The sequence below is a fragment of the Alosa pseudoharengus genome, unplaced genomic scaffold (assembly GCF_046254945.1).
Source record: "Alosa pseudoharengus isolate Yale_2024_CS ecotype anadromous, Long Island Sound unplaced genomic scaffold, YU_APseudo_1.1 YU_APseudo_1.1_scf_10, whole genome shotgun sequence".
In the NCBI taxonomy this organism is placed as follows: Eukaryota; Metazoa; Chordata; class Actinopteri; order Clupeiformes; family Clupeidae; genus Alosa; species Alosa pseudoharengus.
This window is the reverse complement of record NW_027468565.1, coordinates 35697223-35720288: the sequence shown is the minus strand read 5'-3', so window position 1 is coordinate 35720288 and position 23066 is coordinate 35697223. Positions and strand designations below refer to the sequence as shown.

Below are 23066 nucleotides of genomic sequence, written 5' to 3'. Positions count from 1 at the left end.
TCCCTTCAAGGTTGTTTTTTTCCCCTATTTTTTTCATTGTGAGATTACAACAAATCACCAACAGATTATTTTTTATACCGTTTTTTAGTCAACTTTAGCAGAGGTGCCAATAATTCTGGAGGGTACTGTATATATAAATTGAAATGAATAATTCTACATTTATTATTATGTTTTACCTAGAATCCTCCTCAATCTCACGGTTTCGTGGAGGACTAGGTAAAGTGCAGGTGTTTACTGGCTCTTCTGCATCGCAGGGTCTATCTGAAGTCTGTATCTGTTAGAGAAGTTATTAAGTTAGTAAGATTGGGACACACACATTACTTTATGGTGGTCACAAGGAAACCCTGCAGAAAAAAAAGGACAGTACCGATTGCATGATAGTTTTCTGGACGCCTCTATACACCTCCGCACAGGACGTCTCAGCTGTGGTCTGTTCTGATGGAAACAGCTCTGACACCTTAACCAGTTCTAGGATGAAATTATAATTAAACGATCAAAAAATATTAGTTTGTTTCACCAGGAAGTGATTCGGAGAGAACTATATTACAACATTTCACATTATTACACAGTGCGCTACAATTCAGAAAGGCACAATAAGAAAAAAATAAGAAAACTTTTGTTGTCCTTCATTAGTAAGAGAGGTGTTACCAATGTAATTTTCTCACATTTTTAAATCTCAAATGTTTCTACCAATATGCTATCAGTATTGCAAAAACAGAGATAAAATGATAAGCCAGTGTTTCCCACAGAATTTAATTCTATTTGTGGAGGTAGGTTTGCAGAATTAACTTGAATGCAACAGTTTTTAACAAATTAGTGCAGCGCGGTTATGATTCTAACCAGATTTAAGCACAATTTAGTACAAACAGGAAAATCATTGTGTGGTAGTCAATGTTTATATTGTGGTGGGCCGCCACAAATAAGTCAATGTATGGGAAACACTGTAAGCCTAATTAAATTATAATTCAAGCCCTTAAACTGCAATGAATAAAGTAACACTAACCTGGCAGTGGTCCACTGGAGACTTTATTTATCACACCATTTGGTGCTGTAAACTTCACCTCAAACCCGTTGAGGGCCAAGAACTGCTCTGGGCTGGCAAACATGTCACCTTTCAGGAACACAGGTGGTAGGCCTCTCCCTTCCTTCTGCAAACTCTCCTTCTCAGTCTTGGTGCAGGCAAGCCTTTTCGCCAGCAGATCATGATTTGCACAGATCTGTGAAGTCCAAGTTACACCGCAGGATCAATAGAATAAAGCAGAGATGTGTTCACTCCATGTATTTACCAACCTTTATGCCTATAAGACAGAGGAAACCCCACCAAGAAGCTCTGAACAAATTGTTGGGTTTATGGTCTCCTTTGACATATTGTGATAAGAGGCAGCCTGAGAATCTTTAATAAAACTCCATTTGTTTTCAAATTCTTTAAGAAAATTCGTAGTAGTGCGTTAAACTTTCAATTCAATTTTATTTTATTTATCGAGCGCCAAAACATTACACATGTCTCATGGCGCTTTACAGAGTGTTAGACAATCAGAGAAAAGAAAAGAAGGCCCATGGGCAGGCTCGGAATTTCACCATTTTAGGGACAAGGCCACTTGGCCTTCAGTTGGGCATATTTGGTGGGGGGCACAAAGGCCACGTCAGGGCACCAAGGCCAAAGTTAACTATACAGTAGTAGGCTATAAAAATGATCAAAGTCGTATTTAGCCTATTCACAGCAGTAGACCTGCATCACTGTATGAAACATTACAAAAGCATAAAACATGACATTACGTAGAACAGTAAATCATCTTATCTAATATTTGAAGATATCTAGGATATATTTAACATTTATTTTATACCTGTTATGAAATCATTTTTTGAACAATTTAAGCACAGCTCAGCTTTAAGAAACTCAAATAGCCTAGATACTTAGCATTTTGTGATCATTAAAGCAACTTTCACAAACTCTTAGTCAGCTGTATCCTCTGATGTTAATATGCCTGTTATGAAAACATGTAGAACAATTTAAACACATTGTGAAGCACCTTTGTCTTCGGTAAGGTCTGCTGTTTATTCTGTTATGTGGTTTGTCATGTGTTGAACCAAGGGTTCGTGAAGTATTCCTCCGAGATGAATGGGTAGGGAGATGGGCACAGAACCGTATGTAGAATTTATGATTAAATTGAATCATATTATTTACTTTTCGCACCAACTGTTCACCACAGCAATTAGCGGCTAACATCATTTAAAAGCTGAGAAAAAGTTCCTTCATGTGATGTGATACGTGATGTCTGTGTGATGAGTAGGCTACTTCGGGAGTAGTTCAACTGAGAAGAATGGGTGAATTTGGACGCACTTTCTTTCTTGCCGTGCGCTGTCACTTTCTCCACTGCGTAAAAGACTAAATTAATTTGCGCTGTGAATGCTAAGATTATTTTGAGAGGCCATGGGCTAAATACAAATCGCAAAGCAGAAGCAGAATATTGAAAGAAGGGGGCACCAAGGCCACAGTGGCCTGTAAACCTCTGATTTTCAAAGGGGCATCACGGCCAACACAAGGGGCAAGGACGGCCATGGCCGTCGTGGCGGCCGTGAAATTCCTACCCTGCCCATGGGTAACAGGGGCGTGGAAAAACTCCCTAGAATTGGAGATAAATATAGGAAGAAACCTTGAGCAGATCCACGACTCAAGGGCCTAAACAACATCATACCTTAACACGGTTGATAGTTAGGTAGAGTTCGATTGCCAGACAATTGTCCTGTGATCCACACACTACTGCTTCAACTTGAGAAGATGCTATGAGGACAAAGAGATCAACAGGGATATCAAATACAAACACTTTATTAACAGGATAACCAAAAGTGCAGTATAAGTAAAGATTATCTTTATTGAAATATAAATATTTCATGAATTTATGTATGACTGTCTTTTGCACTGAGATTTGAGTCTAACGACCAAAATCCTTTCGCTTAAGCATTAAGCTCTTTTTGAATTGAGCAGAATGCCAGGAAAGTACTGAAAACGGGTTAGATTAGATTTGATTTCAGTGAACAAAGAGGACCCTTACCCTGCCAGAGGATGTACAGGTACCTTGTAGCAGAGCTATCCCATCGCAGTGAGGGCCTGTGGAAACAAATGTACGAATTCACTTCAAATCTAGTTTCTGATTCATTACCCTCTCACATCCACTCTCTCCCTTTGTCGACAACTGACCCATAGGCACTAGCATGTATCGCAATCTCTAATACAGGGTTCCCACTCTAAGTCAAATGCAAAAATCCATGAATTTCCCTGACAAAAAACCATGACTTACTATATACTTAATTGTACAATATACCGACCAATGATTTCAGAGCAGCCACGTAGCATTCAAGAATCTTTTACTTTAAGACGGTAGGTGAATAAATTGACTATACAAATATACAACCAGATATACAAATATATTACCAGTTATACACCAATTCTGTGTGGGAATATTCCATTTTCAATTTCAATTCAATGAGCTTTATTGGCATGACTGTAAGTGTTACAATGTTTCCAAAGCAGTAGTTACATCAAAACATTAGCAATTATTAATAATAATAATAATAATAACAAAATAGGGAATATTCAAAATCAGGGAATATTTGTATTAATGTATTATTTTGGCAAGTACATTTTAAACTACTACAACAAAATTCCCTGATATTCCAAGACTTTGCCCCAAAAATGATCAAATTCCCTGACTATTCCATGTCCCGTGGGAACCCTGCTAATTGTATCAGGTAATGAGATTACTCGCCTTAGCTCTCAGCTCTACTCCCCCTTTCCAACGTTACACTGACAAAGAAGAAAATGTCTCCAGCTTGTGTGAGTGTGTAGAATAAATGTGTGTGCGTGTTTTGATGTATCAAAATTCTTGTCTTACACCAGCTCTGCTTTTGCATCGAGGATGGACACGCGCAGGCTCAAGGGATAGATGCCACTCAGCTGAAACTTCCTCACCCGGAAAGGCAGCTGGAGGAACCTCTCCAGCAAGGCAAAAACACTGCGGATGGATGGGACACCAGTTTACCCCGTCACACAAGCAAGTTGGCGATTAACAGCAACAAGAGATAAGTGGCTCTTGCATTTAGTTGTCATAGGCATGTTTTTAAAAACTTTCACAAATTTCTGCAAAGACAAACATGAATTTGTTTTGCCAAATATTTTAGAAATATATATTTTTCCACAACATAACAGCCTGCTCCCGCTTTTCCCCAACTCAGTGAGCAGCAGGTGTTTACTCCTGCCTGATGAGGGTGTACCTGTCATCTGAGACGCTGACATCTTCCACGTGGTCCACCAGGAAGCAGGTAACCCTGGTCCCCTCCACTCCCTTGTACACAGACTCCACAATGGCACGGCACCAGCTCAGCAGGAGAGGGGAAAACACCACACACAGCTGGGTGGACAGAGGGGAGTTTATTCAGCTCCAAATGTGGCATAACTCATACCTGTGGCAGACATCCCAAGTCTCCCGGAAGCTCTGTGAGTCTCCCGCATATTGAGAGCGACTCTGACGCCCATACATTATATACATTCTCCTGCAAATCCTGCAATTTATGTTCATGACCTCTCCCTGAAATTAGTTTTAGCAGGCTGGAAATGTCTGCTGTAGTTGGAATGGCGAGTAGATATTTGCTTTATTTGTCTAATCTCACTTTCAACAAACACAAAATACTTAAGTTAAATGACGTGATTGTGTTGTAACAGGTCTGCACAGCATAATACCCAGAAATATATATACGTGGAATCCACCTTACCTGCCCCTTTTTCAGGGAAGATGGCTTCACAGTTTGAGAATCTAGATTGACATCATGGTAGAATAGGTTCATCTCAATTTGCAGGTCATCATAATCCTTCTGACTCGCCACTTGAACCCCTGGGCCTCTCATAATCCTGCCCCACATGCAGCTAGGGTCTTCGATCTACAGATACAAAATAAACAGATTATCACTAGCACTGATGTTATTACACTGATAAAGATATGGGCTTTAAGTGACAGTTAAACCGTTACCTTAAGTATAGATATTTCCAGCATTTTCAGCCACCTACAAATAGAGCGACACCATTAGTTAAACTGAGCGTTGCTGTAGCTCAGTGGTTCTCAAAGCATGGGCCCGACAGGTGGGGCACGATGAACAGGAGGATTTTTTTGTGTGTGCCTATCTTTAATAATGCCTTTCTTTTTGGACAAGATCATATATTCAAAACAAAATAGCCACACACAAACATATGAGTCATAGACAGACCAACATAATTATAACAACAAATTAGATTCAGCAGTTTGAGAGGGAAATGTAACGTGGAACCAAAATGCGAAAATAATATTTTAACGTTATCAAATATACACACCTATGGGTACTGAAAAATGTAAGGTTAATTTATCAAATGTTATTTTGAAGTAGCAGCTATTAAAAAAAAAAAACATCGTTGTTTTAGAATGAAATGGTTGGTAATTAGCACGTTTACCATACCATTTTGCCAGGGTGATGGGGTCAAGTGGGGCTTGAAACTTCCCCACCTTCAAAGTGGGGAATAATGGGAAAAGTTTGAAAACCACTGCTGTAGCTGTTCAATTTAAATTAACAACAAATTACACTACCTAGGCTACTAATAGTTTAAAAGTTAATACATTTGGACTTTTGTCGCTTCCTGGTAGAGGCAAGCTGCATGTTCCGCTAAGAATAAACATGCTAAGGTCACACGTGCTGCTAACTGACTACGTTATCACACTAATCAAAGCTGTGACCAATTCTGATCAAATTTCGGACAAATATAACACAGCAAGATGGACCAAAATCATGTAACGTATACTTGCACAATGTCCCGCAATTGACAACATCTTTCATCTTTAGTATAAAATGCATTAGACAACACTAAGACGCTAGCTGCTAGCTAACACCATGGTACAGTCTACGACGAACACCTGTTGATGTGGTTTTACTTTGATTGTACATTTCGATTCTTTAGTGATATTACAACAAGTAGTGGAACCCATATCGTACATTCACAAAATCGGTACCATCCATATGCATTTATCTGCAAATCCACCGATATAATCAATACTGCTAGGGAATTGGATCACTTACCTTGTTTTGACACGGCCACAATTCCCATAAATGGTAAGCGAGGTCGCTGATTGACATTCTAGAGTGGCGTTCTATCGTCGCCCTTTCGAACCGGAGGCGCCAAAGACAAGTATGCTACAGTCAGTAGGCTAATCTAATTCATAATAGGCCTAGCACCCTTCACATGGCATCCCTGGTAAAGATGAGTAAAAATAGGTAAAGCAAATGTGAATTTCTTCATGAGGAACAGTTATTTAATTGTTAACAAATTAAATAATTTGTTGTCAGAATAGATTAGCTTGCTTTCACGTTTTGGATTTTCCCTCATTGTTTTCATCTAGGCTGCAGGGTTAACAATAAATGTGTTGGGTGCTGCATATGAATTATGCTTAGCGGTCCCCAACCACCGGGCCAAAACCGGGCCGTAGCCTACGACATGAGTTTTAAAAAAATCCATGCAAACTAAACTCAATTTAATTCGCAATAATGTCACGTTTTTACATGACATAGGCCTATATGCAGTTGTTTGATTGCACGCATGTTTGCATTTTGCAAGGTCTATTTTCTTACGTCTGTCTGTCCCGCCTTCAACACTTTACATATTGCCTTCAGCGCTGTTCAGCGCAGCCTCAGGTCAGCTCACTTCACTTGATCAGTTCTTGGCAAACGGTAGTGTCACAAGAAGTTAGCTAAACTGCTAGAATGAGCAACAAAAAACAAGCATCTTTAGCAGGTCACTGGCCAGAGTGTTTGAGTTGCGAGAGCCGCTGCAGATATTTCTTACAGAAAAAAAGTCACCGTTAGCTGCACATTTTAGTGATGAGGACTGGGTGTCAAAACTCGCTTACCTGTGTGACATATTCGGGTTGCTTAATGACCTCAACCTGTCACTCCAGGGGAGAATGACGACTGTCTTTAAACTGGCAGATAAAGTCGCTGCATTTAAAGCCAAGCTTGATTTGTGGGGACGACGAGTGGACCGGGGTGTATTTGATATGTTCCAAACAGTAGTGGGAGTTTTGGGATGAGGCAGGGCCCTTTCTAGCAGCTGGTGCGCTAAACATTGGACGTCGGATAGACGTGCAGATCATGTCTATATTGGGTCCATCGGTCCATGACCAATTCTGGACATCTATTCGATGTCCATACTAGGTCCACTATTTGGACGTCCAACCATGACCCAAATTGGACGTCATATTTACAAAAAATTGACCTTTGAACTGGGTAATTTTTTTTGGACATCATTTGGACGTCTATGACAGGTGCAGGAAGTTTACATAGGCGTATGTTTATTTACAAATATCAACATTGTTGCATCAACATGATTAATACATATGAATAGCCTATATTATTTATAAACATGATTTATTATGTGCAGCATGAGTCACATTTTGTATCAGAAAGTAGATGACAGAAGGCAGCACGAGTTGCATCCCTGAGCCTGCGAGGGGATTTTGATGCAGTTTAAGTTCTCAGATGTAACAGAAAAGGATATTTTTGACTTCATAGCCAAGGCTTTGAAATATTTGCCCATTAGATTATTTTAGGATGATGTTTGCTCTTTCTTAATCATTTCTCCATTTCATGACTTCGTGACCTTTGCAGGCACTGATTATGGCCAGTGAAATATTTTCATTACAGCTGGCGATGTCACTCACCAACACCACTGGTAAGCGCTTTGACGGGTACTCTGATGGAAAATGGGATTACTGAACTATATGGATGTCAGATGAAGTACGATGAAGGCTACAGAAAGATTTCTAGCAGGTAGCACCTTAGTCCCAAACATTTAGCAAATTCGAATTTGCACAGCAAGTCAGTCTGGCAAAGAGGCCACTCACTCCCATTTCCAATATTACTAAAACCCGGGCACCAATCATAACCGTTGAGGCGGGTTTAACATGATGACATTGAAGCAGTTTTGAAAAACGCTCATGATGTTTTTTCCGTTGCTCTGCATGCCATCTCCTTCATTGCTCTGATTGGTTTTGGATGGTGGTGATGCCCCTTTGAAATGGGAGGTGAATGAACCTTCTCCAGACCTAATCTCAGTTTCAATTGTGATAAGGTCTAGTGCAAACCAAGCTAGCACCTTATGGGAATGTGAAGTGCATTAAATCTGATAATGGCATTGAGTTCACAGGACAGGAGTTTTAGTATTTACTTAACAAGAATAGCATAAGACATGAGTTCTCAGCACTGTAGGCAACTCGCCTCATCAATATGGCACAGCTGTGAGGAATTGATGCACACTATTTGACATGGGGAGATGGATGTTGATTGAGAGTAGCTTAGCAAAAGAGTTGTGGATGTATGCTGTAATGACAGCTGCATCACTGTGTCTAAAGTAATCAGATCGGAAAAGAAAGAGCAATAGTTGTATATAATATGGGTTGGTGAATTAATTATTGCTGCTAGTAATGATGACTTGTTGAATGATGTGAAGAAAACAATTGTTGTGAAATTTAATATGAAAGATCTTGGAAAGTTGAAACATTTCTTATATAGCCTGATGTCGTCATACTCTTCTAGTCAGAATATGAGTCTGATGCTGCTCAATTGGGATGTGATTATGGGTCGTGTTTCAACCGATACAGAGGGGTGAATCCTGTAGGAAGAATACCCGAATCCTTCTTCTCCACAACTGCCTTAACATTTTTTTCTGTGTGCGCGTAGGCCTACGTGTTTGTGTGTGTGCGTGCCTTTGTGTCCAGAAAAAAAAACACTGACTAAACCTATATGACTGTTACACTAGCGGCGGTCATAAATCATGATATGAGTATTCATGTGTTTGGCTTACATTTATACACACATAGATATCATATCAGAGATAAGATACCTTTGGGGTCATGAGGTAATTTACTCCTTCTCAGTGTATTTCCAATCCTAGCCTAGTTCTGACTGTGTACATGATGACAACAGTGTACTTGATGACAAATAGTAAAATGCATAGCTAGCATAGTAGTCATATAGGTTTACTTTAGTCAGTGTTTTTTTCTTTTTTTTTTTCTTCAGTAATTTTGTGTCAACGATTCCCGGGACACTAAGAGACGGGGCTGAACTGCAGGATGACATTGATATAGTTCTGGTACCTGGTTCTTATGTGTAAAGACGCATTGATATAGTTCTGGTACCTGGTTCTTATGTGTAAAGATGCATTGATATAGTTTTGGTACCTGGTTTTGGTTCTTATGTGTAAAGACGCATTGATATAGTTTTGGTACCTGGTTTTGGTTCTTATGTGTAAAGACGCATTGATATAGTTCTGGTACCTGGTTCTGGTACCTGGTTTTGGTTCTCATGTGTAAAGACGCATTGGAAGAGAACCGTTAGAAGGATTAGAGAAGCAGAGGAACACTGTTTTTTGACCGTGCTTGCGTGTTTGCTCCGTACAGAAAAGGAATTTGGAAACATTATGAAACATTTGTTAAGTGTTTTTTTTAGTCTGGAAAACGGATTTACAATTTTTAGATAAAGATTTATTTTTATTGAATTCATGTTTTTTCTCGAGTCCATTACTTTCCACAAGTGCTTCTGAAATGACACAGATACTGGATCTGCTGCAATACAGTAACAAGTGGTCTGGCTGAAATGAGTGTGATTGGATCAGTGCAAAGCAGATGGGTAGCAGTTGGTCCTTCTAGAGCTCAGTGCGCTGCTGGTGCCGTTTCATCTCCTGGATCTTCTCTGGCAGCGTCTGGGTTATGAAGGCGTAGCGGTCAGCCTTCAGCTGGTATCCCACCTGCTGCTTCAGCCCGATGCCCAGGTACTCCTCCCTGGCACCGTATGCTGGCCAATGGATCAAACCAGGCCCGTTGGGGGATCTTTAGAGAAAGCACACACAGCAAACGTACGTGCGGGGACACACACACACACACACACACACAAAAAGACATAACAACCGTTGTTATTTTAGTCCAGGTGTGAGCTGATGAACCCTTTTGCAGTCTTGAGGCTTGTAATACTTTGTGGAGTGAAATTACCCGGTGCGTGCAAAGTTTCCCCAGTATGCCATCATCGTTCTACACAGCTCATCTTCCTCCTCGGTAAAAGAGCCTTACAGAAAGCAGACACATGATTAGAATTTTCTTTTCAATTTAACCTATGCCATTTCAACCACATTACAACACAACTGCAACAAAATTGGTGATATGACATCCTTTAACAGATCAATTATGTATGATCCTAATTCTCTGTTTGTAGAGAACACCATGGTAGCTTTACCATTAATCTTGAGGAGGCCGTTAAAGAAGCAGCCTCCAAATACAAAGACAGTCTCATCTCCGTGGTCCGCTCCGACAAAGCTGGGCCGTTTCTTCGCCAGCATGCTTGGTGGGTGCTGGAACTCATAGGCAAAAACTGGTGCTCCTGAATCTGTGGGAAGAAATTTAAGAAATTTCTCTCTCTCTCTTTTTCTCTCTTTCTGTGTATGCGTGTCTTTCCTATCTATTCATACATGTACAACGTGTCTTCCTGTCACTTCACAATACTTTTAAATTCTATGAGAAGAAATGGAAACTTTTTTTCATACACCAGGGCTGTACAGTGCACCCAAAGATTTTTGTCCTCATTTTTTTAACTTGGTCGCACACGTGCTCCTGGAAAAAATTTTTGTGTAGAGCCCTGCACTTCATATACTCCAATTTCATGTGACTCTCCTTCCCATGAAAGCTTGGAATTTGAACGAGGTGCTTACCCTGGAAATCCAGAGTTCTTGCGAGAGCACAATTTGCTCAGCAAGTCACTCTGGCAATCAGTAATGATGCTCATTACCCATGCCCTTGGAGCCGAGCTGCACCAATCACAACAGCTAAACAGATGATGACATCGCTGTGACGTTAAAGTCCGGAATCAGTCAGTAAACATTGGTCGCAGTGTTATCCAATTGCGTGCAGTGATATTTTCAAATGCATGCTTGGTGCCACCCCTCGAGTTGGGCCATTTTCATTACTCATAGCCAGACCCTTAAATCTTTCTAGATTTGGGTCTGGATTTCCAGGCTACGAGGTGCTAGAAATCGTAGGTAAATCTCAAACCTCGGTGAGCATTTGATATGGTGATAGCAGGAATGGTGAAGAGAATGTCTCCACAAAACTCTGTAACACCATCTCTGTTTTTGATGCGGTCTTCTCCATTCCCTATGTACTCATTCATGATCAAGGCAGTGCTGATTTCGCTGTCTGGCTGAAAAATAAAGATGTAACTCACCTTAATAATAAAGAGCAGTCAAAGAAAATCAGAGTTGTGTTCCATAAATGTCTCTGAGATTGTAGAGAGATACTGTATTTAATTCATAATAAATTTAATAAATTAACTTTCCATAATGATTAGCATCATTTGAGGCTATATTCTTACATTAGGGTAGAAGAGGTCAACAAAGGTTTTAAATGAGTCACGATCCATCCCATCGACCCAGTCAGGTGGTGCCAAAAACTGAAAATACATGCACATTTCATACCCTGACACCTACCAAAAGCATAGCATATTGCTAATGTATTTCTACATATTCTGAAATATAAGGATGCATTTTTAAACCTGAGTTCACTTACACTAGGTAGCAGCCAGCCAAATTCATGGTTGGTAACACCATTAATTAATGGCACCTTGTTGAACTCATGAGAGTTAAGAAGGTCTGGCACTGCCTTTGGTAGGAAATAGCCATCCTTCACCACACCAAAGAGCACCTCTGGATGCTATAAAAAATGGAAAATGTTGAAAGAGGAAATATGAAATTTTGAAGCACTTCAAATTTGAATGATTTTCAAATATCTTCAGAGAAAGAACTAAAAGGTATGACATGTTTCTCATAACCCTTTCTGTGAAATATGTCATAGCTTTTTATCTCTGCCTCACATCTAAAATACATTGACCTTGTCTCTCACCTCCTGTTGAAGCTTTATGATGTCCTCTGCTGACACCCGCATCAAACAATCCACAATCTGGTCTGGCTTGGTGCCCTCACAGTTTAATACATTGGCCACAGTCTAGGGATGTAGACAACTTTTGAATACAGGCTGCATCACATTGTAAAAAACATGGTTAAGATGGGCTGATAATAACCTTTGCTGAGGTCACAGGATCAGCGTTGATGATGGCAACCATGCCTGCTGTGCCACTCTCTGCTATGGCACGGTGGAAAAGACCAGTACTTAACGGGGAAAGAACCTTTTGCAAAGACAAACAGTCGTTAATCAGTGCATGTATACACAAAATGCAGGGTTTTTTTTACATTAATCGTTTTGAATCTCGACAGGTAAACTAATACATTTATTAGCAGACACTGTTGTCCAAAGTGACTTACATATGTCAACTATATTACAAGGGATTACATTGTGCCCAGAATTGAACCCACAACTTTCAGGTTTCTGCACGCTAGCCCATGCAGCTCCTTAACCACTACACTACCACCACCACTAATACATGGCCTCCTTTTAATGTTGACTATTTGAGCATGTCTTAATGACAATTTTTTATATTATGATTCTCAAATTAAAATAAAACAATGTTAATGTACGCTTCAACTCCCTGTAACTCATGCAAAGGAGAACAGTAATTTTGACACTGTGCACTGTCAGTTAAATAAATTAAGATACAAAAGATAATCGAAAGGAAGAATAAAATAAGTTTGATTATCTGTCACTAATGTATGTAAATGTCTATTACCAGCAATGACACGCTAACACCCCCTGCGGACTCTCCAAATATTGTGACGGAAGATGGGTCTCCCCCAAAGCTGTGGATGTTCTTTTGGACCCACTCCAGTGCTGCTACCTGGTCCAAAAGGCCCAGGTTTCCCGGGGCGTTATCATCTCCTGTGCTGCGTGTAGGAAACCAAACAGGGGCTCGTTTCCCAAAACCATAGTTGCTAACTAATTTAGCAACTTTGTTGGTTGCAATGCAATTTCCCATTGCCAACCTACTAAGTCTACTAAGGGTTAGCAACTATGGTTTTGGGAAACACCCCTCTGGACAGCTGTGGGTGTGGGGGCCTACATCTGAGACATGCAGTAATACTCAAACATGGGAACAGTGGTTTACACTAGTTCATAAATTAAAGGATTCTCTGTTTGAATATGCATTACATTCCTGTCAATAGTTTATTTTCACGTGTTCGAATGAAGGGGAAAAATTACCCAATGAGTGATGTTAATATTCATTACATCATTAAAAAAATGTGCCAGTCAACATGGCCACAGAGTACGGATACAGCAACCACTGTGACTCAAACTGTAATCACTTAATCACCGCAGAAATAGCTCACTCACCTGAAAAATCCCAGCATGCCCAGCCTGTACTGAATTGTAACCACAACCACATTCTGATACGCTGCTAGGACAGATCCATCAAAAGTGGAGGCACACCCAATACCAAACCCTCCTCCATGTATCCACACCATCACCTGTGACATACACATTAGCACAGTAAGACACTCATGACTCGCTGTGTACAACCAAATCATTGGCAACAATTTATTACATAGCCTGCTGTTTTATAATTGAACTTACAGGTAAGTTTGCTTCTTTGGCAGGCTGAGCAGGAGTGTAGACATTGACATATAGGCAGTCCTCAGACACCTCAAGTGGATCCATGACTAAGCCGACCACCTCAAACAGGCCATCAGATATCGTTCTATCTTGTACACACCTTAGGATAATGCAGATTTGAAATACATTTTTTGATAGTGCCTATTTGTCGACATGTTGACAGTGTTGCCTTGTTGCTAAAGAGGAATACATAGGTTGTCTTACTTGCTTGGCTTGATATATCTTAATTTCATATCGTTGTACTGACACGCTTTCCCGTTGCCAGTTTTTGATTAGTTAATAAATTAACAAAAGTGCATCAAATTTGTACAGCAATTGTTTAGCAGCTCAGAATCTTGATGCACAATTTGAGTGTGACCAAAAAAAGACTTACATGGGAGGCAACTGGGTGGCATCTCTGACGCCCTCCCATCCTTGCAAAGGTTGTGGTGGAGCCAGCCGTAGGTTTCCCACTGGTGGCTTGGCAAAAGGCACACCCAGGTAGGCATGAACCACTGTTGTCTTTCCGCCAACACGCATGTAGTTCCCCCTAAGGACTCCCAGTTTGGTGTGGAGTACAGGTCCTATGATTATCAATGTGGAAAAATCAGTTAGTTTTCATTAATGTAATTTATAGTGACTGATAATACATATCAACAACAAACTAATATTATTATTATTATTGCAATCTGATTCAGATATTTTAGTAGTTCTTTCACACTTCCTCTGTACTGTACTACTTACCATTATGTACTGTCGATAAAGTCGAATGTAAAACACATGCAGTGAGTAAGAGGTTAAAAATAGGTTTCATTATGCTTAGAATGAGATTGAATCCTGAAAGAATAGCCCTGATCGCGCGCACGTTCCTAAAGTTCTTCTGAATGTGCTGAAGTCTACCCTTCACCTACTCTCAACTCACCGACACAATGCGCTCCACCTCCAGAAAATGACCTTTGCTCTATTTGGGATGGTCAATCTTTATGATGTTGCATGCAGCATGCTAATAAAGAGGACACAGGTTCTCCATGCTACTTTGCCTTCTATTCCTCACAAATGTGTGAATGAAAGCCTCTGAGCCATGCAATGTCACGATGCCCAAATTTAACACATCATTCACAAGTCAGGATAACCAAATGAATGGTGATGCACATTACTTCAGAAAGAAACAGACCATAGAAATAGCTCTAAAAATATCGTAGAATATTATGTTGATTTAACTGTCATATCAACGGCCAGTGACCAACCCGGGGCCTTGGATTGTAGGGGGCCATCTCTAAGCCCGAGGCCGCACATGGTGCAAGGCCTGAGATGTCCTGAAGATGTCGAATTTGTACGCACAACACAAGCTGACCAAAAGGCATCTGGTGTTCTAGTGTGTGCTAACTATATAGGGCCCCAACACAATTTTCAGGGAGTTTTTCGACCAACAGAGAATGCGTTCTTGAACTGGTTCTGTTCAGAATTGTTTGAACCTTGAGGCTATCTAGTGAACCAGCCAGCATTTCCGACAGTTTTGAACGGAACCAACAGAGGGTGTTTGCATAACAAGAGTTAATATGCATAAACGAGAGGATGAGGAGACAGTTATCCAGTAAAAACGGCAGAAACTAGATGTACCGTATAGCGGTACAAAATATGACTGTCTCCATCTCCTACTCCACCCCCTACTCTTGCAATTTTTGTGTATGCTTGTATGTGCGTGCCTGTGTGTGTGTGTATACCGATTTCGATATTTGAGTTATTCAAAAACTGATAACCGATATATCGGCCGAGTCATTTTTAATAAATGTTTAAAATGTAAAAATGTTCTTCCATAACAAGGTTCTAATCAAGGGAGGGCATTATGTATTTGAATAGGCCTAACTATCTGCATTACTAATGGAAGGCTCTTCATATACAGTAATTTATTTGTTTAAGAAATAAAAGAGTGAATAAAATAGAAAGAATAAGAATAAAATAGGTCTTTGTTCTGTGATAACCACATTGCCATAAACTACATTGTGAGCAGTTTATAAAGTGCCTGTTCAAACATGCTATTCCTGTAGAAAACCAATAGCCCAATTGCATGCCTGCAGGTAGGCATGCTTTAAAAATAAGATGATATGGAAAAGCATCATTCCAGCTAAGCATTCAATAATGAGCATTGAGTATTATATTATAATACATTAGCCTTTAATAAATGTGCAGTGAGCAGAATATCGCATGGCTGCATGTGACATTTTTTCCAGATCAAAATGATAAGCCTAACAGCTATTTTGAGTTAAGGCTATATGTTTATTGTTAAGCCTATTGAATAACTTTATGATAGAGAAGACAAACCATTTTGTGGAATGATGCATCATCATATGAAATTTGCAACGATGTGACTTAAAAACAGTCTCTAGTAGGCAGCATAAGTCGTTATCTGTAGCTGTGTGGCATTCTGAAACGTCCTTAAATTCGGGACCATTAGCATATCGCTCGTTCTAATTTGGGACCTCGCACTCGGAATTGTCGTTGTTTCTCAAGTCCAAAATAGCCTGGGCTATTCCAATTGTCAGTTTATTGTTTATTTATATCATGTTTTCGTCGTTTTGAATAGACACTGCATACCTGTGTTTGTTGGCGTGTTGACGACCGTTGTTAAATGCGCTGTTTTATGTGTGCATAAAGCGGTGTCAAAGACGGCGTTTTCTTCATAATTCTCCTCCCTCTGGCTTTCATTGATAAAGACAAACACCACTTCAGCATGGATCTTCATGCTGCGAAGTTGGCTTCCCACACGGGATTCGAACCTGACACTTATGGCGATGCAGCTTTTGTTTGCACCTTCAACATGACTACACTACAGTCTATAGATTAGTTTTAGTTAGATATTTTCTGATCAAATATCTGTACTTCTACTCAAGTGTAGGTTTCTGGTACTTATACAACTCTGCCTACCGCCCACAAATATCCACAAATGCCCATGTTTGTGTGAAAGAATCCCTTATGTAGGTTAGCACAGATCTCCACGCGGGATTCGAACCTACCACTCAAAAGACTATGAACCACAGCAGTTTGGCGGCAAAAAAACGCTGCTTTGACGGCGGTTTTATCATGCAAGAATTAGATGTAGTCATCGTTGACTGCTGCTACAAATGAACGTGTGAAAACAAAATGTACCACATTAAAACTCATCGTGACATAATGGCTGTTGAAGCAACTTTCAACATACTGTAGCAGCAGGCTAATTGTTGTCTAGCTAAGTAATAGTGGCTATTCTTGCCATCTGTTATGTAGGTAATATAAAACAGCCCTAAAGAATGTCAACAATCCTGTTGACCTTGATCCCAAGATAAAGTCGCAGATATGTTGTCTTTTACAAATGAAAGCTCTATCTTCAATGTGCAAGTCCTCATAACACATTAGCTTTGAATTTCATCTGATCAGCGTCTGGCCTTTGATTCGTCAGAGCGATTTTATGACGCGTTGACGTCATCCGTACGTAGCGGGCCAGTGGCGCAATGGATAACGCGTCTGACTACGGATCAGAAGATTCTAGGTTCGACTCCTGGCTGGCTCGTAAACTTTTTGAATTCATATTAAACTTGAGCAAGTCAAATCTGAGAGGAAAAAAATATTTTTTTTTACGAAAGATGCTCAAGTGACACTCTATGGTATCACCAATTGAATTCAGCGCTCACTGCCAGCTAGTGCTTACACCAAACAACTTTGATAAGATTTGGGAAAGATTCTTTAAAGATTGTAGTCTTTTGAGTAAAGGTTGAATGGGTGACATTAGTTAATTTGCACATGACATTACATGAAATTAGTTCATTTGCAGTCGTCTTATGGCCTCCTTATCAAAAAACTTCGACACGATTTGGGAAAGATTCTTGGAAGATCTTTTGTCTTTTCTGTAAAGGTTGAATGGGTGACATAGTTAAAAGACGCCAATCTTCCAAGAATCGTTCCCAAATCGTGTCGAAGTTTTTTGATAAGGAGGCCATAAGACGACTGCAAATGAAATAGAGCTTGGAATGTACCTTTTTCACAGCAGCCATTTTTCACAGGTGTTATAGCATACATGGGCAACATACGGCCCGCGGGCCACATCCGGCCCGTGGGCTTTCCCTGACCGGCCCGCGTAAGGTCCTTGAAAGAACAATAGTCAAGAGCCTAGCATAAAGATAATGCATGCAAATCAATATCGTTGTTTTTATTTTGAAAGCGACTGCTATTTGTACGCCCATACATTTGTACGTGGATGCATACGACGTAAACACCTTCACTGATGTGCTGGTGAATAGAATTTATGCTTCTGCGTCGACACAATTTACGTCGGCGTAAACCTTTCAAAGTTTTGTGTCTCTTACAGTATGTCTGCGTCGTTCACCACCGCAAAGGTTGTTAGAAGGAACTGCTACTGCTGCTCGTTGGCGATACGAAGTGTTCATTTCAAAACGTTACTGGCAGATAGACAGTTTACAATCGGATAACCCCGTAATTGTAACCAAAATATGTCTGAGTTTATTTGCAAAGCTTATGTTAGCGAACTAGTATGATGCTACTACCCACAGGTTGCTTGAAGCAGCCGGCTCAACACACAGAGCGAGTTGACATCACAGTTATGTGCATAAAGTTAAAGCAAAAACATAGCCTACATTTTAAAAATAGTTTTCTTTGTGCATGTTGATTAACTAATGACAGCCTACTATTGTCTGCTCCACATTTTCGTAGTCTAATTCTGCATAGAGTTAATTTAATGATGGTAATGATTTAATTATGAAATATTGCTGAGTGTTGATGAAATGGTGGCACAGGCCTATCGGCTGTACTGACTCCTTCACATTTTCATGACCTAGCCTAATTATATAGATATTGTAGTACTTTGTATCAGTCTTTGAAAACTGAAAACTGAAAACTGTCAAAAAATCCCTCACATTTTCATCTGTTCTTACGACTAGTAAACAAAACCATATGATTTACTTAATGTTATACAAGAACAGAATAGAATTGAACAGAATTGAGTTCAGACTTGAGTTCGGTATTTTGGGTCCGGCCCTCCTCAACAGTCCCAGTTTGTCATGTGGCCCCTTGGGGAAATTAGTTGCCCACCCCTGTGTTATAGGCTAATTACAGTTCTGATTCTGCAACACTTGAATTGAACGGTTTAGCTAACACCCGTGCTTGCCCCACAATCAAAATGGCTGCTGTTAAGTAGTCGCCTGGAATAGAAGCGTTTGTTAAATAATAAATGTAAATGCTGTTAGATCTATTAAGCAGTTGCTCGATAGCCTGTTCATATTTCGAGGTGTGTTTGGTAAGCTTGCAATCTTAACTGTCTAGGGAAGCCGTCTATATTAGCAATCTTTGTAGGGAACGATAACCACTCGCCCCCATGTGGGGTAGGCCTAGATACGGGCTTGAAACATTTTAGTATGCTATATTCAACAATTATCTGCAGCAATTAAGTATAATACCAACTACATTTTGAGAGTAGCCAGTGTAATTTGATTTGAGTTGACAGCGCGATTCCTAGCATCGATAAACATTCTACATAGGCAGGCTGCACACCTTAAAAGATGACCAGGTTTGTGTGCGAAAGAATCACCCATGGTAAACTAGTAACGCCAAGTCTGAAAATAGCTCGATCACAAAAATCACAATTATAAGAAAGACAGCTCCTTACCCTGCAACAGATAAACAGAAAACTACCAGAGTCATTCCTGACGACAGGGGCAGCAGCAGCAAATTGTCGTACACCGCCTGTGCAATCATGGTTATCGGCGGCCAAACACATTCGTGGTTGGAACTTAATGAGCAAATGAAAGAGCTTCCCTAAACCAAGAATCAGCCACAGTGTCACGCATAATTTCACATGGAGCATCTGGATCATGTCTTTCCTCCTCGCAATTTTGCCTGACTGTATGGTAAGGTTTTTAACCCCCCCCCAACACACACACACACACACACACACATTTTTTAATGGCACTTTGGTTATGAATTCGCATAACATATAGGCTACGAATGATTATAGCTAACAGTTCTTCTAGTTTAGTTCTTTAGTTTAGTTACACCTGCGGAATTAAAAGAAAATAAAGATATAGCACTGCATTCAAATAGTTTTTTCTTTATTATTGTTGGAATCCTTTCATGTTCTGACAAGGGAGAATGAGAAAAGCTGTCCGAGCTGTCACCTCACCAGAAAATAGGAGCCTGCAAGGACCGCTGTTCTACTGCGTGGTAGAAACCCGGCCTGACAGTCTCCCGAGCTAACAGTAGGCCCAACTTTGCCAGTTGCTCCTACAGCATTGTCTGCAAATGCTTCACCTGCAGGGGTGTCGAACTGGGGGTAAAAGTGGTACTGATTACCAGGGCCCCAAGGGGGGAGAGGGCTGAAAAGTCTGAAATATATGCATGCATGGAGGGGAGGGGGGCATGGGGGCCCATCAGGACTGCCTATGCATAGGGCCCAGGATCTTGTGCTACGGACCTGTTCACCTGTACAACCATTAACTGTACCTCCTACTGTATCTCCATTTATTGTATCCACAATCCAGAGTTGTACATTTTTATTTAGTTTTTAAATTAGATTTAAATTATTAAGTTGACATAACACCAGTTATTGCATGTTATTGTAACAGTATCCTGTTACAGCATCCTTATACCGCGTCACAAGACCCTCTGCCATCTTCGCCAGACCCCAGCTCTCACTTACTGTGGGCACACGTGATGACTTGCCCTTCGTGGCCCAAGCAGCTGTGGACCGGGACTCTTCCTAAGACTCTTCTAAGCTTCCTTACAATTATTTTTGTTGAGTCCATCATGATGACAGATACAGTACAACCCCGATTCCAAAAAAGTTGGGACAAGGTACAAATTGTAAATAAAAACGGAATGCAATAATTTCCTAATCTCAAAAACCTATGTTGTATTCAGAATAGAACATAGACAACATATCAAATTTTGAAAGTGAAACATTTTGAAATTTCATGCCAAATATTGGCTCATTTAGAATTTCATGACAGCAACACACCTCAAAAAAGTTGGGACGGGGGCAATAAGAGGCTGGAAAAGTTAAATGTACAAAAAAGGAACAGCTGGAAGACCAAATTGCAACTCATTAGGTCAATTGGCAATAGGTCATTAACATGATTGGGTATAAAAAGAGCATCTTGGAGTGGCAGCGGCTCTCAGAAGTAAAGATGGGCAGAGGATCACCAATCCCCCTAATGCTGCGCCGACAAATAGTGGAGCAATATCAGAAAGGAGTTCCACAGCGCAAAATTGGAAAGAGTTTCAACATATCATCATCTACCTTGCATAATATCATCCGAAGATTCAGAGAATCTGGAAAAATCTCTGTGCGTAAGGGTCAAGGCCGGAAAACCATACTGGATGCCCGTGATCTTCGGGCTCTTAAACGACACTGCATCAAATACAGGCATGCTTCTGTATTGGAAATCACAAAATGGGCTCAGGAATATTTCCAGAAAACATTGTCTGTGAACACAATTCACCGTGCCATCCGCCGTTGCCAGCTAAAACTCTATAGTTCAAAGAAGAAGCCGTATATAAACATGATCCAGAAGCGCAGACGTCTTCTCTGGGCCAAGGCTCATTTAAAATGGACTGTGGCAAAGTGGAAAACTGTTCTGTGGTCAGACGAATCAAAATTTGAAGTTCTTTTCGGAAATCAGGGATGCCGTGTCATCCGGACTAAAGAGGAGAAGGACAACCCAAGTTGTTATCAGCGCTCAGTTCAGAAGCCTGCATCTCTGATGGTATGGGGCTGCATTAGTGCATGTGGCATGGGAAGCTTACACATCTGGAAAGACACCATCAATGCTGAAAGGTATATTGAGGTTCTAGAGGAACATATGCTCCCATCCAGACGACGTCTCTTTCAGGGAAGGCCTTGCATTTTCCAACAAGACAATGCCAAACCACATACTGCATCAATTACAGCATCGGCTGCGCAGAAGAAGGATCCGGGTACTGAACTGGCCAGCCTGCAGTCCAGATCTTTCACCCATAGAAAACATTTGGCGCATCATAAAACGGAAGATACGACAAAGAAGACCTAAGACAGTTGAGCAACTAGAATCCTACATTAGACAAGAATGGGACGACATTCCTATCCCTAAACTAGTCTCCTCAGTCCCCAGACGTTTACAGACTGTTGTAAAGAGAAGAGGGGATGCCACACAGTGGTAAACATGGCCTTGTCCCAACTTTTTTGAGATGTGTTGTTGCAAAATCACCTAATTTTTCTCTTTAAATGATAAATTTTCTCAGTTTAAACATTTGATATGTCATCTATGTTCTATTCTGAATAAAATATGGACTTTTGAAACATCCACATTGCATTCTGTTTTTATTTATAATTTGTACCTTGTCCCAACTTTTTTGGAATTGGGGTTGTAGATAGATAGATAGATTGATCCCCAAGGGCAAATTCAAGGTCTCAGTAGTATACAGACATCACACACAACATTCACTAACAGCAGAAAAAAAGTAATTAAAAGTATATAATATAAAAACACACAACTAAGCAATAAGGACAGTAGAAGATAAAGAATATACTAAAATACAAATTATACTAAATAACACTAAATCTAAATCAAGTCTAAAACAGTATCCACATAGTGGGTGATTAAGCATGAGACGCTTGCAATGGCTGAGGCAGGGACTGAGCCTGTGATTCTCTGTGCATAGTAAGGTAAGGTGCTCTGTGAGAGTGAGTGTCATGGTGATGGTGCAAATGAGTAAGTCCAACAGTGCACCTGGCCAAGGAGTCGTGATAGAGGATTTAACCTCACCCAACCTGTTGAGGACACCCTGGGCGTATATTCTCTGGTATATCCAAAGATTGTTCATGTGACCTGAGCGTGGAAGATGCTCTGACTGTTCTCTGCAGAATTTCATGATAGGCTATTTGTTGCTCTGATTGGTTAGGTCAATCCAATTGTGTGCAGAGGCATTTTCCCCCTGTATCAGTTGAACATGCCACATAATCACGTCCCAATGCTTCGGTCCCAGACTCAAGTTCCTTTCCTGCCTTTCTCTGTAACACAATCATGTTTAAGGCTAAGATTTTTGGTAGAGCAGCACCCTCAAGTGGAAAATATTGGATTTACAACACATTTTGTAATCCAAAATATTGAATTTCAACAATATATGGGCTAACTGTGTGGGGACTGAGTTTTCAGTTTTCAGAGCCTGGGCTGTCTATAGCGACTTTTTTACAGTGTGTGCAGTTAGCGGATTGTGAGGAGATGTCCGCTGAATGTGAGAAAAACGTTATGGCCTTGAAATCACGTATGACCGCTGACTGCACCTTTAATGCTCCTCAGCTCTTTCAAACTGACTGCAAGATCTGCATGTTTTTTCAAGCATGACATCCCGCTTGATATGGGCCAAGAAAAAGCTAATTTGCGTGAATGTGTTTTACATTTGCATAGGAAGGTGTTTACATTTTTAACATGACATTCTATT

General features: G+C 40.4%; 2 protein-coding genes and 1 non-coding gene across 3 annotated transcripts in view; 1 reads left to right on the top strand and 2 right to left on the bottom strand.

The window, feature by feature from the left end:
* Nucleotides 1-5048, bottom strand: part of tdrd12 (tudor domain containing 12) — a 31069-nt gene extending 26021 nt beyond the window's left edge. Inside the window, exons 1-7 of the mRNA XM_076299153.1 lie at nucleotides 5025-5048; nucleotides 4771-4935; nucleotides 4273-4409; nucleotides 3894-4013; nucleotides 3054-3109; nucleotides 2697-2782; nucleotides 1062-1217 (exon numbers count right to left, since the gene is read on the bottom strand). Of these exons, the coding sequence (XP_076155268.1) occupies nucleotides 1062-1217; nucleotides 2697-2782; nucleotides 3054-3109; nucleotides 3894-4013; nucleotides 4273-4409; nucleotides 4771-4935; nucleotides 5025-5048 (744 nt within the window). The remainder of the gene's footprint in view (nucleotides 1-1061; nucleotides 1218-2696; nucleotides 2783-3053; nucleotides 3110-3893; nucleotides 4014-4272; nucleotides 4410-4770; nucleotides 4936-5024) is intronic.
* Nucleotides 5049-9718: 4670 nt separating this feature from the next.
* LOC143138741 (fatty acyl-CoA hydrolase precursor, medium chain-like) lies at nucleotides 9719-14897 on the bottom strand. Its single transcript, XM_076299152.1, has 13 exons — nucleotides 14849-14897; nucleotides 13996-14185; nucleotides 13584-13722; nucleotides 13344-13477; nucleotides 12742-12895; nucleotides 12139-12243; nucleotides 11961-12062; nucleotides 11628-11771; nucleotides 11434-11511; nucleotides 11115-11262; nucleotides 10303-10452; nucleotides 10062-10134; nucleotides 9719-9902 (listed from the first exon to the last, which is right to left on the bottom strand). Exons 1-13 carry the CDS (start codon nucleotides 14895-14897, stop codon nucleotides 9719-9721), a joined length of 1650 nt encoding a protein of 549 aa, XP_076155267.1.
* A 2178-nt stretch (nucleotides 14898-17075) lies between these two features.
* Nucleotides 17076-17148, top strand: trnar-acg (transfer RNA arginine (anticodon ACG)). Its single transcript has one exon. It is a non-coding gene; the product is annotated as a tRNA-Arg (tRNA).
* The last annotated feature ends 5918 nt before the right edge of the window (nucleotides 17149-23066 follow it).

Excerpts from the sequence above, each read along its gene's own strand:
- LOC143138741 (XM_076299152.1), bottom strand. The coding sequence starts at position 14,897 with ATGTGCGGCCTCGGGCTTAGAGATGGCCCCCTACAATCCAAGGCCCCG. Across the intron at positions 12,896-13,343 it reads GGCATGCTGGGATTTTTCAG|CACAGGAGATGATAACGCCC; the intron begins GTGAGTGAGCTA and ends TCCTACACGCAG. Across the intron at positions 9,903-10,061 it reads GGAAACTTTGCACGCACCGG|ATCCCCCAACGGGCCTGGTT; the intron begins GTAATTTCACTC and ends CTTTCTCTAAAG.